We start from the raw sequence: 15,270 nt of genomic DNA, 5'->3' as shown, positions 1-15,270 counted from the left end.
AATGTACTCGTAGATAAATAGGTATTTTTCATCTTTTTATAGAGGATCTATTTTTGTTACTCTATTGAATAGTAAGTAGGTTACCTACGCCATAAGTACGTAATTTTGAGATTATTAATTTAATTAAGTACCTATATGCCATACAATGGCAATTAACATTTTTTAAACGGTAGCTTTTATGAGATTTTATCTAGTTTTATAAAATAAAAGTAAACATAAAATATAATATAAGCTTTTTATACATTTTACAGCTGGATAATTATTATGAAAATAAAAACAAATTTTCAAAACCAAAATAGTTTATTATTCCTCTTCACGCAAAGTATAGCATTTTCACTTAAACATAAAAAAATTTGTTCTACGCACAACACCTTACCAAAAAAACTTTAGGACTTATGGATAGGCACCCTATGCAGTGCGTCATTTATTAGTAAGAGTCTTCCATAACAAATCGGAAAACCACAATAAAAAAATTTAGGGTAATGCCAGCTGCACTTGGACGCGTTTACGAGTGCGCGCGTATGAGTACCTAAGGCTGAGATCTACAGAGCGCACTTTGACTTTGCTCAGACTTAAGATTGAGTTAAAACGAGACAGATTTATGTGAGAGATATAGCTGTCTCGTTTTAGCTATGTCTTAAGTCTAAGCTAAGTCAGAGTGCGCTCTATAGATCTTACTCTCAGGCTGAGATCTATAAAGCGCACTTTGACTTTGCTAAGACTTAATGTCTTAAGTCTTAGCAAAGTCAAAGTAATCCTTATAGATTGCAGCCTTACACCAAGCCTGCGCGATTCCATAGTCCTCTGTACTTGGAAGATCATCATCATCATCATCATCATGATCAACCCATCGCCGGCTCAGTACAGAGCATGGGACTCCTCTCAGTGTAAGAAGGGTTCAGCCACTTGTGGTCGAATATTTTTTTAATTAAACGTCCTTTTGTGGCTGTCTGGAGTTGGACACTTGAAAAATACTATAGTTACAAAGGAGAGTTACACATTACTCTATGACAGAATCAAACAAGGGACATAGAACCTATTAAGTAATATTATGTGTAATATTTCGCAAAGCATTATATAGAAATGAAAAAAAAAAACGGAATAAAAATATTCAAACCTAACTTAACTATACAAAAATGTATTGTTTACTCACTGTAGACTAGCAAAATGTCGATGCAATGGTTCTACGATTTAAAAATAGATTATATCTATATGTAACATGATAAATGGGAAACTGACTGTCTCTCTGTTGCCTTTTAACCTTAAAACCTATAATGTAATACTACGCATTAGAAGAGTCATTCGAGCCAAAAAATTTGCGGGCTGTACCTCGTTATCACTACCATAAATGCAAAAGGGGTCTGTTTGTTGGTTTGTCCTTCAATCACGCCACAGGAACAACAGATCGACGTGATTTTTTGCTTGAAGATACGATACGGACATAATATTGATCATTTTTATCGTGGAAAATCAAAGATGATTTCCCACTGAATTAAAAAAAATGAATACACGCGAACTAAAACAGCAAGTAATAATTATAACATATTAGTTAATAAATATTCAACTATTGTTATGTAAAGTTAATTTGTGAGTTATTATTTGGACTAAAAAATTTAATTGCAATCCAAGGAACTCGAGGACGGTAAATAGCTATTATGTAACAATATTTAAATATTTCTGTGAATATATGAAACTATTTGTGAGACAATAATATAGTTTATATTTATTTGCAATCCATAATTTTATATATTTCAAATTCAAATTCAAATTCAATTATTTATCGCTTTTTTATTTACGATATATATTCACTCTGTTTTTTATGTTATGATAATAATTTATCATTTAAGCAAATTAAACGGTAGAAAATATAATATGTATTATAGTAATATTATGACAAAAACCGAAATATTTAATACTTTTAATTTATACGTCTTTTATGATTTTTTAATGATATTTTTCACACTCCATTTCAACTTAACAATAAAATTAGAAAATATTTAATAATTTATAAATCATACTCTTTGAGTCGCTACTGTGACTTATGTATACTTAATACTAATTATTATTTACTTAAACTATAACTCATTTAATTTCCTTTTAGTTTCTAAAATTTTCCTAACCCTGAAAATTTCGAGAATTTTCTTAGCCCTGAAATTTTAAAAAAATCATTCCTATTGCTCGATCGATCGATCGACCTATCTATCCCGTGGCCGCCGTTTGAAATTTAAATTGCGTTTGAAAAAATTATTATCAAATTAGGCATCTATCCGATTTAACAATAATAATTTATATAAATTACAACCAACATAATAATTTATTATTTTGTTCGTTTTTGTAAACTACCTATTACCTTGACCAATTTTTTTCACTCTAATTCAAACCCCACTACCTTGGACTTAACATAAAATTATCTTAATTAAGTTTTGAAATTAAACTAATTTTAATTTAATACACCTACTAAATTGTTTAATACAGGGTAAAATTGTTTGTAACCAACGTAAATTTTGTTCTAGGTTAAAAATTAAAATTAGTTTTATTTCGTATCATATAAAGGAAAATATTATTCGGTTGGAGGCTAAAAATATACTTAAGTTATTTATGTAACTTTTATTTATATAAGTAATATATATTTATGTAAGCTTATTTTAATATGTATGTATATATTATATACCATAGCATAATATCTATTAATAATATATATTTTTAAATGAATAGTTTATATCTTTGTTGTACCTATTCTACTACCTCTACAACCACTCACTGCCAAGGGTCACTGGTAGGGATCTCTTATAGAGATAAGTGCTTCCCTGTCCATTTTTTCTTTATAGTTACAACTTTCTGGTACAAATAAAAAATGAAAATAAATAAAAAAAAACAACTTTATTATCTTAGTAATAAATAATAACTTTGTCCAACCGAATTTTTTATCATTTTTGAAATATTAAGAGTGTACTAAAGTTTTTTTTTAAATAGGAGACAGATTTTTCTCGTAACATCTTTTAATTACCCACTGCAAGAGGTTTCCAGCCTACTGATTCGCTAACTAAACTGTGTTGCTTTGTGGTTGGAGCGGAATTTTCGCGTATGGATTCCGCTTTTATTAATTTGACTGTACCTTAATCGATGCTTAAATAATACGAGATAGGCATGTTGGTTCAAATATGGTGTCGAAAATTTTAGAAGTGTGCGGACAGCACGGCGGCGTCCGCTTCACGAAGAGTTACCACAACTTTTTTGTAGACACGTTAGTAGAGACATGCATCATTTCTGGTACATACGGCAACTTTTAGTAAGTAGGCAAGTTAGTAGATACTTGTACCTTTTCTGATCATGTCTATTAACTAGCATGTGGGCCCTACGGACACATGTACCATATTTGGTACATGTATATACTAATAACTATCATGTGGCTAGGGACACATGTACCATTTCTGGTACACGGTCCCTAGCCTTATAAATACTAATAATATTATAAATGTGAAAGTGTGGATGTTTGGATGTTTGTTACTCAATCACGCAAAAACAGCTGAACGGATTTGGATGAAATTTGGAATGGAGATAGATTATACCCTGGATTAACACATAGGCTACTTTTTATCCCGGAAAATCAAAGGATTCCCGCGGGATTTCGAAAAATGTACATCCACGCGGACGAAGTCGCGGGCATCAGCTAGTAAAAAATAAATAACATCTGCCTAATTAATTTTGGCTTTCCCGGTGATGATTTTGGCGTACTCCTCGTAGAAGCGCGGGAACAGCTGTATCGCGAAGTATACCACGGAGAGGTACGCGACGATCGCCAGAGTCAGGATTAGGTCGAACACTGCCGGCTTCACACTGCAAATAGAATATAATCTAAATATATAAAAGGAAAAGGTGACTGACTGACTGACTGACTGACTGACTGACTGACTGATCTATCAACGCACAGCTCAAACTACTGGACGGATCGGGCTGAAATTTGGCATGCAGATAGCTATTATGACGTAGGCATCCGCTAAGAAAGGATGTTTGAAAATTCAACCCCTAAGGGGGTGAAATAGGGGTTTGAAATTTGTGTAGTCGACGCGGACGAAGTCGCGAGCATAAGCTAGTAGAATATATTTTTATTCAAGTAAACTTTTACAAGTGCTTTTGAATCGTCAACTAGTTCAATTTATCACTGGTTCGGAATGCCGTTCCTACCGAGAAGAATCCTAATCCTAATCTAAATATATAAAAGGAAAAGGTGACTGACTGACTGACTGAATGACTGACTGACTGATCTATCAACGCACAGCTCAAACTACTGGACGGATCGGGCTGAAATTTAGCCTGCAGATAGCTATTATGACGTAGGCATCCGCTAAGAAAGGATTTTTGAAAATTCGACTCCTAAGGGGGTGAAATAGGGGTTTGAATTTTTTGTAGTCCACGCGGACGAAGTTGCGAGCATAAGCTAGTAATATTATAAATGTGTAAGTGTGGATGTTTGTTACTCAATCACGCCAAAACGCCTGAACGGATTTGGATGAAATTTGGAATGGAGATAGATTATATCTTGGATTAACACATAGGCTACTTTTTATCGCGGAAAATCAAAGTTATCGCGGGATTTTGAAAAATGTAAATCCACGCGTACGAAGTCGCGGTGCATCAGCTAGTCCTAAATATCATTGAACTAATGGAGGAGATGGGGTGAAGTGGTGAATGCGGTAGATATGGCATATAGAATAATTAATAGAATAGAATAATGTTTATTCGAGGTATATAGGTGGTACATGGTGTAGGCAATATCGTCCTGTACAGCAGTGCAACACCTCGAACAGGTAGGCCACTCAGCTTGTGTTGAGACGTCGCACTGTGGAAAATCGAGGTCTGTTTCGGATCAAAAATCGATAACTTTTTTATTATAAAAGATTATACTGTGAAATTTTGCACTAATATAGATTAGTATATAAGGCTTTAAATGTAATGTGTTTTTCATATAATTCATTTTTATAAAATATATTAAAAATTAAAATAAAATTCAGAGTACAAAAATTACCTTTATTTTTCTTTTTTAAACTATCAATACAAGTTATAATGTGCACGAAACCTAATTATTTTATTCTTAATTTCAAAATACAAATCAATACTAAAGAAAAATATAAAATATATTGCTCTAATGTTAAAATTATTATTTTTATAACTCTTAAACAAAAACTGAAAGAAATAAATTGAAAATAAATTAACATGAATTTAAAACATTATATTTTTGTCGTAAAACTGCATAGTATAGTATTGCACTATATTTTATTTTGTAAACTTCGGGATCTGAAATTAATTAGCTCACTTTCAAAAACACTTTCAAATAATCTTCACGTTTTACGGTTTTATTATGTTGGTTATGTAGGTACGGATTATAAATAGCATTCTTTCTTTTTTTTTGCTGGATTATGACGAGTCTGTATGATAAGATATGCCCGGTCTTCCACGTTTTCCAGAAGAACTAGAAGGTGTGGAGTCACTTGTAATATCTTTTGATATTGATAAAGTTATTACATATTCTGAGTCTAACCAGTTACTGTTGTTATTCATTAAAACTCATATAAGTAAAAGTCGATCCTTTTTCCATCATTTACTAAAAGCAGGAATAACATGTCTTTAAATAACACTGATGATAAAACATAATACTATTATGCTGTCATCAGACGATATTTTCTTTCGAAATTATTGATCATGCCTCAAAAGTTTTTCTCCTTGAATATAGGAAAGTAATTTTTTTTCGAATACCTACTTGATACATTGAAAAGAATTAACAAAAAACGTAAGTATATCATATTTGTAACAACTAAACGTCTCGTCTGTTTAATTATAATTAATAATTATAAACTGTAAATAAAGAAATACATGTCTCTTTATATATATTATTTGAAAAATTGTAGTGTGCATTTTGATTAAATTTGACACTCGTAAATAAGTTCAAAATATGTTAAAAGTACTAATATAAATATTTTTTATTATAAGATACAAAAAAGACCGCAAACTATTGATATAAAAAGTCTACATTCTAAGCCGCAATAGAGAAAGGGTTTCCGTTTTCTGACTTTTGTCACATTTTTATCGATAACTTCGAAAAGCGCAAATATGCGCAGCTAATTTTAATAAATGTTTTTTATGATTAACTAAGCTACAAATCAACATCAAATGTAAAGCGTGGGGAAACGTGGGTAACTATTAAAAGTCTCAACGAACCTAAAAAAAATCCTTTTTTTGACGTTATTTTATTTTACAATTATTTAAACGTTAACGTTAACATAAAATTATAAAAATATTAGTTGTTTAAAAATGTTCAGATAATGAGCTTTTCAGAAATGTATAATACTTTACATATATTCCTACAAAGTTTAACTTTAAAATCACTTTGAATGTGATGAAGTGTCTTAACATGGACGTCCGTAAAAATAAAAAAGTTTGTGGCCTTGCAAATAAAAAACTTTATATTATTAGTGCAAAATTTCTACATTATAGTTTAGTTAGACTCTTAAACTAATAAATAAACTAAAAAAAATATGAAATTTGCGACATTGACAAAAACGATTTTTGATATGGCGTTGTACTACCATTTTCCACAGTGCGTCGGGCCCCTCAGACAGACAAACCTCTAGAGCAAATATCTGAGGTACCAGACGCCCCAACGCTGATTTTCAGTGACCGTGAGACATATGAGACGTGTATAAATGTTCATGTTACCTGTAGACGAAGAGCTGGGCTCTGGTGGGCGGGTACAGCGCGTACTCCGGCTCGCGCTTGTCCACCGCGTGCGAGGTCACCGTCACCTCCATATATCGCGATAATGCTCGCTCTAGCGCCCCTGTCACCCCTTAAAAGCGAAGTCTATATTGGTACTGATTCTGAGCACAACTAAATTTTAGAGCATTCGCATCCTCTTCTTACTAATATAATATGAAAAGGACAGACGCAGTTTGACAGTTTTCAATTTTATTTTTAGATGCTAAAACACATGGTTAGGTCACAAGAACATAGTGAACTGTAAGTACGTGTTAGAATAAACTAAGGACAGTTATTGGACTGTAAATTAGATTTAAAAATTAATCATAAGTAGAAGTTTAAGCTAGAATAATATTACTTATTAGCCCATAGGCTAGATGGTAGTAGTAATAAAGCTGCCATTTTATAATGGTGCTTTATGGTAGGAAAAAAAAAAAAAAAAAAAAAAAAAAAAAAAAAAAGATGGTAAAACCCGTGATTTTAGCGCACAGTCGCGAGCCTACTGTTTAAATTTGTAGCGTGCACTAAAATTTAGAGTCTTTAAATGTTAAGTTCATGTTCTGTCCTTTTTTGCATCGGTTAAAAGAAAAGGATGCAGATACTCTAAATTTAGTTTAGGGAAAGACTACGGAATCGTTGCCATTGTAATTTCAAAATTAACACTTTTTTTTATAATCAGATACAAGTTAGCCCTTTGACTGCAATCTCATCTGAACTAACCTGGAAGGGGTATGGCAGTTTTTATTAAACCCATGCCCCTTTGGTTTCTACACGGCATCGTACCGGAACGCTAAATCGCTTGGCGGCACGGCGTTGCCGGTAGGGTGGTAACTAGCCACGGCCGAAGCCTCCCACCAGACCAAACCAGAAATTTAGAAATTATAAAATTCCAAACCCCTGCCAGGAATCGAACCCAGGACCTCCCACTAATAACCAGAGTGCTTACCACTGCGCCAGGGAGGTCATCAATACATATCAGAAATGAGGAAATCCATAGGAGAACCAGAGTAACCGACAAAGCTCAACGGGTTCCGAAGCTAAGTGGCAATGGGTAGGGCCCATAATTCGAAAAACTGATAGACGTTGGGGTCCCAAGGTGTTGGAATGGCGAGGTCGCACCAGAAAACGCAGTAATGGAAGACACTAGGTGAGCAGAGGACATCAAACGAGTGGCAGGGAGCCGCTGAATTCAGGCGGCGCAAGACCATCCATCAATGGACGTCTATCGGTTGGTAATGATGATGATGATGATGAAGAATATAATTAATTCCTTACCACCGTTAAGCGGTGCGGCAGTGATGATCTGCGGAGACCTGGGTTGTGTCGATAGGAACTTGTACCAGTGCTTGATTGACGCCTCATCGACGCTCTGTAACATACAAGATAAAATATAAAAGGAAAAGGTAACAGACTGACTGATCTATCAACGCACAGCGCGCTCACAAATAAACTCTGGTCAAAAGGTTTGAAGTGTATAATTAACTGTCCCAATATTACACTCCCCAAGACATTCCAACAGTAGTGAAGACAAACCTCACAGTGGTGACCCCGACGTGATCACAGTGGTGACCCCGACGTGATCACAGTGGTGACCCCGACGTGATCACAGTGGTGACCCCGACGTGATCACAGTGGTGACCCCGACGTGATCACAGTGGTGACCTCGACGTGATCACAGTGGTGACCCCGACGTGATCACAGTGGTGACCTCGACGTGATCACAGTGGTGACCCCGACGTGATCACAAGGGTGACCCGACGTGATCACAGTGGTGACCCCGACGTGATCACAAGGGTGACCCGACGTGATCACAGTGGTGACCCCGACGTGATCACAGTGGTGACCCAGACGTGATCACAGTGGTGACCCCGACGTGATCACAGTGGTGACCCCGACGTGATCACAGTGGTGACCCCGACGTGATCACAAGGGTGACCCCGACGTGATCACAGTGGTGACCCCGACGTGATCACAAGGGTGACCCCGACGTGATCACAGTGGTGACCCCGACGTGATCACAGTGGTGACCCCGACGTGATCACAAGGGTGACCCCGACGTGATCACAGTGGTGACCCCGACGTGATCACAAGGGTGACCCCGACGTGATCACAGTGGTGACCCCGACGTGGTCACAGTGGTGACCCCGACGTGATCACAAGGGTGACCCCGACGTGATCACAGTGGTGACCCAGACGTGACTGTGAGGTTTGTCTTCACTACTGTTGGGATGTCTCGGGGAGTGTAATTTTGGGACATTTTTAACTACCGAGTAATGCTTAGTCAGCCTCTATAATAATGCCTAGTCAGCCCCTACAAGCACAGGAATACTAAATGACTGAAAGTAAAAAGTGTTACTCACCAAAGCATCATCATAAAGCGCGGAGTCTTCGTCGCTCTCTTCCTCAGTGAGGTTGTATATGTGTGACGCGAGCGCTCGAGCAGTGGTCGCTATGTTCTTAGCTATGTTCCTGAAGGAACCCTCCGAGAACCTATCCAGAAGAGTATTTCTTGATGGGTCTTTGTAACTCTGGAAATAATAATACGTACTCATTTACAGTAATATACAGAATAAATTTGCTTTAAACTGCCCGGAACCGAATCGACGACATCCGAGTAGGAGACGGACGTCTTAACCACAGCTTCTTATTATTTAATGCTATGCTATGAATTGGGCTAGTTTTCCGACCACAAACAGTGGACCCCTGGTAATCCGGCCCCTGTCTAATCCGGCACCCCCTGTAATCCGACATGACAATCTTCGCTAATGCATTGATGATTGAACACGTCATAACGTGTATTGTGCTCGACGCGTAGAGTATTGTTTTAATTCTGATTGCTTAGTTTGAATTTGAAGTTTGAAGAAGATAGCGGTGTGGTCTAGCGTGTGTTCATTGTTTTCTGTTTATTCATTATGTATTAGGTACGTATTCGTAACTAGTAATATCGTCACAAGCTCAAAAGCGAAAGCACAAAACACTGACAATTAAAGCAAAATGTGATATTTTAGACCACTTTAATCGTAATTTGTCGGATCACAAGATACTCTTTTGTAAAATATTCCGGACTATAAGGGGTCTTAGGCAGTAAATTCGATAGTCCGACACTGCCCAGCAAAGTGTTTGTCGGACTACCGGGGGTCCACTGTATGTAACTTTTGTAACATTTTCGACCATATTCACAGCGTTTTTACATCATAGTATCTGGTATTGAGCACTAAATATTATGAATGGCCACATTTCCGCAACTTTTCCGGATACACATGTTTCAAGCGCATCGGATATCAGATTACGGTTTCATAAAACCAAATACTTATTAAAAAATGTTTTTGTGTGTAGTCAACTCAGAAATGTTGCGATATTTTTTATGCATGCCTTCACATGGAAGTAATTTAATTTGTGAAAGTATCTTTAAAGAGCTGAGATAGCCTCGTGGTTAGGACGTCCGCCTTCTAATCGGAGGTCGGGGGTTCGATCCCGGGCACGCACCCCTAACTTTTCGGAGTTATGTGCGTTTTAATTAATTAAATATCGCTTGCTTTAACGGTGAAGGAAAACATCGTGAGGAAACCTGCATGCCTGTGAGTTCTCCATAATGTTCTCAAAGGTGTGTGAAGTCTACCAATCCGCACATGGCCAGCGTGGTAGACTATGGCCAAAACCCCTCTCAGAGAGGGAGACCCGTGCTCTGTAGTGAGCCGGTAATGGGTTGATCATGATGATGATCTTTAAATATATAAAAGGAAAAGGTGACTGACTGACTGATCCATCAACGCACAGCTCAAACTACTGGACGGATCAGGTTAAAATTTGGCATGCAGATAGCAATTATGACATAGGCATCCGCTAAGAAAAGATTTTGAAATTGAATTTTTTCATAGAAGTTTGAAATTTGTGTAGTCCACGCGGACGAAGTCGCGAGCATAAGCTAGTTACTACTAAACAAGTCATACCTGCAATGAGCTAAGAGTGAAGGCAGTCATGCGTCTTATACTGAATCTCTCATGCTACTCTTTTTCCAGTTATATGACAATAGTCCAAGAAATAATATGACAAAGTCCAAAAGATATGAGAATAGTCCAATTTTCGTAACAAAACGCGTCATCTGCCTTTATGTACTAAGCAGAAGAGTATTTCAAAAACGTGTTAAGTAATTGCAATGCAATGACTAAATATGTTTACTATAGTGTAGGAACTTGCCTGCAATGAGCTAAGAGTGAAGGCAGTCATCCGTCTTATACTGAATCTCTCATGATGCCACGCCAACAACTCGTCAGCTAAGTTAATCTTCTTATGTACTAGCGGCGCTCCGATCCGGGACTTCATGGACTGCGCTGGAGACCCAGCTTTAGGGGGCTTGGAGACGTGCATGGTCATTGGGCCTGATGATATAGAGTCTAAGCACATTACGAAGGAGATATCCTGAAAAAAAAAACAATTTTTTAGTTTATACTAAACTATAGATCGAGATGCGGATTAGTAGAAGTTCACATCAGCGGATGCGGACGCGGATGTCTGAATTAATGCGAATGTTCCGCATTTGCGGATGCGGATGCATCCGGAAATATCCGTAACACCCCTGTTGGGTACTATTGTACACTTTTTGATTGGTCAGTTACAGACAGGTCAGACGCAGACAGTAAACCTTTGCACACGTACAAAAAATTAGTGGCGCTGTAAGCGCTCCTTTGTACACAAACGCTGATACGGCGATATAGACACGCTGCAGTTTCGCGTATGTATGCACAAATCTCTGCGGTCTAACCAGACTCCTTAAATGTAGTAATTTTTAATGGAGCCAGACGAGACAACATTGCGTACGCGGGCTTTATTAGTGATTTAAAAAAAAGAAAAACGAAAATGAGTGACTTGCATAGACCCATTCACGAGCGAAACAGGCTTTGCATGCGCTTCTCGCGCGATAATCTGCTTTTTGATAACAGCGTCGTGAGCGCGCGTTCATAAAACGCGCGTCGTCGGCGCGGCGCGTCAAAAATACGCAGTGTGCATAGTCTCTTAGAGACTGTATTATAAGTTTACAAACCTGTAACAACGAAGCGTCGACAGAGTCTAAATGTTCCTCCAACCATTTCTTCGTGGCAAAATAATTAAGAGAGTGCCCAGTAGACGTCAGCATAAAGACTAAGGTAGGGCCTCCACGCACCGCGGCGGTGGAGTAGAGCCTTGAGAATATACGCGCTAGCTCCAATACCGCAACTGCGCCTGACGCGTTCGAGTCTGCGCCGAACGAGAGCTCCTGTAATTACAACTATAATTTAAAAAACACGAAGGGTTCCATACCATCGTACAAGATATAACACTTTTATGTGGCCGCAAGGTAATTATGGACAGCGCCATCTATGATGATTTAGTAACCTAATTCGTTCGTGAACACATTTTAATTTTCGGCCTTCGGCCAACCGGAGAAGTCCCCGTCCTCATTTTAATTTTCTTGTGATGTGAGGCAATTGAAGGAGGCCTTTGCCAAAAAGTGGCAAACAGACGAATTGTAGGCTATCGAGGCAGTACAAGACTTAATATAAATAATAGTTATGTAAAATCGTGTAGTTTAATATTTTGTAATCTTGTACCTATTATTAGCAACTAACAATTATTACTGTAAAAATGAAACATGTCTGAATAAAGGCTTATTTATTTATTTATTTATTATGTAACCACAAATTTACGGGTTTTCGGATCTTTTCCTTTACTTGTGCTATATAAATTCATGATTCTAGGTCAACGGGAAGTACCCTATCTTTTCTTGACAGACACAACAGACAGACAACAAAGTGATTGTACAAGGGTTCCTTTTTTACTTTTGAATGCAGTCCTAAAAATGCCAAAAACTTTGACAGTTCTGTGTAGAAACATAAGAATGGTAAAAGAAGGTACCATTTTAATTGACAAAAACTAGGTTCTCTTACAGGAATAACGCTGCAAGAGTCGTAATGTGCGGCGATAACAATGGTTTGCGCGGCTCCGGAGCGCCCCACCAGTTTGCCGTGAAGAGTTACTGGCTTAGAGTCCATCTTGGCAGGGGTGGGACTTGACACAACTAGAAAAAAGATTATATAAGAGCAGGAGCGTACGGACGCTTAAGGCTACCTGTCCACTGGTGCGGAGCGGAGTGGAGATGTGTATAGTTGACCAATCAGAGTTTTGTCAGATGACGGAATAAAATTATCACGTTACTTACCGACAATCTGATTGGTTTGCTCAACACATCTCTGCACCGCTCCGTACCAGTGGACAGGCACCTTAAATGACTGGCGGTCAAATAGCCATCTCGATACGTCATACGGCAATGTATAGTCCGCGATAAGCCGACGCGGTAATCAGGGTATGAGATGGGGGATGCCCCACACACCCTCGCTCGCCCGCATGCTCGCTCGGTTAATGCGGGGGCTGTGCGGGTGTGCGGGGTGTTCCCTCCCCGATTGCCATTTCGACCTGTCGCGTACTATCACTACCCTTATTATAAATGCGAAAGTGTGTTCGTTTGTTGGTTTATTGGTTTGTTGATTTGTCCTTCAATCACGTCAAAACGGAGCAATGGATCGACGTGATTTTTTGCATGGGTGCAGTCAAAGACCAGGAAAGTGACATAGGCTACTTTTTATCCCAGAAAATTAAAGAGTTCTCAGGGGATTATCAAAACCTAAATCCACGCGGACAAAGTCGTGGGCATCAGCTAGTAAGTATATAAAAGGAAGAGTGACGCACAGCTCAAACTGCTGGATGAATCGGGCTGAAATTTATGACGTAGATATACCGCCAAGGGGCTGAAATAGGGATTTGAAATTTGTGTAGTAGACGCAGACAAAGTCGCGAGCATAAGCTAGTTTGTGATAAGAACTGTCATCACTTACCAATCTGGTAGCCATTAGAAGACACAGTGTTAAACATGGCTTCCAGGGCAGTTCCCGACTTGTCATCAGTGATGAAGCTGTGCTGCAAGTCTTTGATGATATCCTCAAAGTCGGGACTCCACTCTGCAAAGTATACTGGGATGCTGATCTCTTGCTGCATCATTGCCATTTCTAACAGTTTGATGTGCTGTAAACAAAATTGTATAGTTTGTAGGAAGTAATCTCTGGAAATAATGAACTGATTTTCAAAATTCTTTCACCAGTAACTACATTATTTATTTTCTGAGTGACATAGGCTACATCTTATTTTTAAAAAAAATTGAGATACCAACGAAAATTGAAATAAGCTACCCATGTGAAGACGGGGCAGGTCACTAGTCTGTTTTAATGTAGATAACAGGTACATATCGTAATTAATTTGATGATTTTATCAGTTCACATTTCGACCAAGTTGATCAAATTGATCATGGTATAAACCTGTTACCTACATTATAATATATTGTTAAACCACAAAATAAGCTTAAGATCATTACCTCTAACTGTTCGTCCGTCAGTAAAGTATCGTTCTTGGGCAGCACTAGCAACAGTGCACCAGCCTTGTTCCTGATCTCCACAAACTGGTCAATGGTGATATCCTGGATGCGGGCAACCACACAGTGGCGAGACATGCTCCACGAAGATAGGGACCTGCCTTCAAGGTTGAAGCTGGCACTGCGACATCCTGTAAAAAATATATAAGTACCAGAGGAACTAAAGCGTTGCCAGCCTTTCAGGAATTTGTTGGTCCCATGATAACCCCATGAATAACTTCGGAGAGAATAAATACCATTTGCCCTTATTTTCATCACTTATGTCTAAAACTAATCAAACTCCCAACAAGTAAGGCTCATAAATTAGCATTAGAATCTGATAAATGTTCATATCACACAGTGTAAACAAAACGAAGGCATAGAACTAAAATCTAATAGGCAACTTTTGTTTTTAAATTAATTTGTTACCTATTCTTGCTACCTATTTAAAATTGTTTACATTTGCTGTATTAAATAACATACAAATAAGTAATTTTTTTCTAAATAAATAAACTTTGCACCAATGTTTTTTTTTTATAGGAAATATAACCTCGAATTTTTTTACACTACAAAATAAGTCTTTAATTTTCTGACTTCAACTCACCATGGGGTACGGTATGAAGGTCGTATTGCTGCATTCTGTACACGGAAAACTCATGAGAAGCCGCCACAGGGTTAGCTGGCGACATAATGATGAAAATCGGGAAAACTACGAGCAAATAGTACGGCAGGTAACCGCGAAAAATCTCCGCGAACCCGTCCGCTTGGTCGAGCCACATTTTAGAAACTGTTTTTATTCACTTTGTTAATGTAATTAACGCGGAAAAATCAATTTGTAATAGAATATCTCATTTAGAGAAACCTTACGTGGGGTAACTTGGAAACTCGGTCAATGAAATTAATAGACAAATCACAATGACAATTTGCGTTACGTGACTTAACGTAACGACCACAGAGTACTTTTTACACAATAGATGTCTATGGTTTGCGTTTCATTTTACGCACTATCAAAGAATTTAATAACAGGTAATAATTTAATATTGACCATCGATTTAGTTGAAAATGACTAAACTCACCAA

At 37.6% G+C, this 15,270-nt stretch overlaps 1 protein-coding gene across 2 annotated transcripts; it reads right to left on the bottom strand.

The window, feature by feature from the left end:
• Positions 1-1,770: 1,770 nt before the first annotated feature.
• LOC117991802 (BOS complex subunit ncln) lies at positions 1,771-15,093 on the bottom strand. 2 transcript variants are annotated; one of them, XR_011237925.1, is made up of 11 exons: positions 14,796-15,093; positions 14,156-14,343; positions 13,623-13,809; positions 12,678-12,808; positions 11,795-12,007; positions 10,951-11,172; positions 9,114-9,281; positions 8,029-8,122; positions 6,715-6,844; positions 3,596-3,837; positions 1,771-3,554 (listed from the first exon to the last, which is right to left on the bottom strand). XR_011237925.1 is itself a non-coding variant. In XM_034979413.2 (10 exons), the coding sequence occupies exons 1-10, from the start codon at positions 14,968-14,970 to the stop codon at positions 3,696-3,698; spliced, it is 1,650 nt and encodes a 549-aa protein (XP_034835304.1). In that variant the 5' UTR covers positions 14,971-15,093; the 3' UTR covers positions 1,771-3,695. The 2 variants fall into 2 exon arrangements, 1 of the variants encoding a protein (XP_034835304.1); XM_034979413.2 differs by having other exon boundaries at positions 1,771-3,837.
• Positions 15,094-15,270: the final 177 nt, after the last annotated feature.

Source organism: Maniola hyperantus, chromosome 20 (genome assembly GCF_902806685.2).
Source record: "Maniola hyperantus chromosome 20, iAphHyp1.2, whole genome shotgun sequence".
NCBI lineage: Eukaryota > Metazoa > Arthropoda > Insecta > Lepidoptera > Nymphalidae > Maniola > Maniola hyperantus.
The sequence above is the reverse complement of the archived record's forward strand: the minus strand, read 5'-3'. Positions and strand labels throughout refer to the sequence as shown.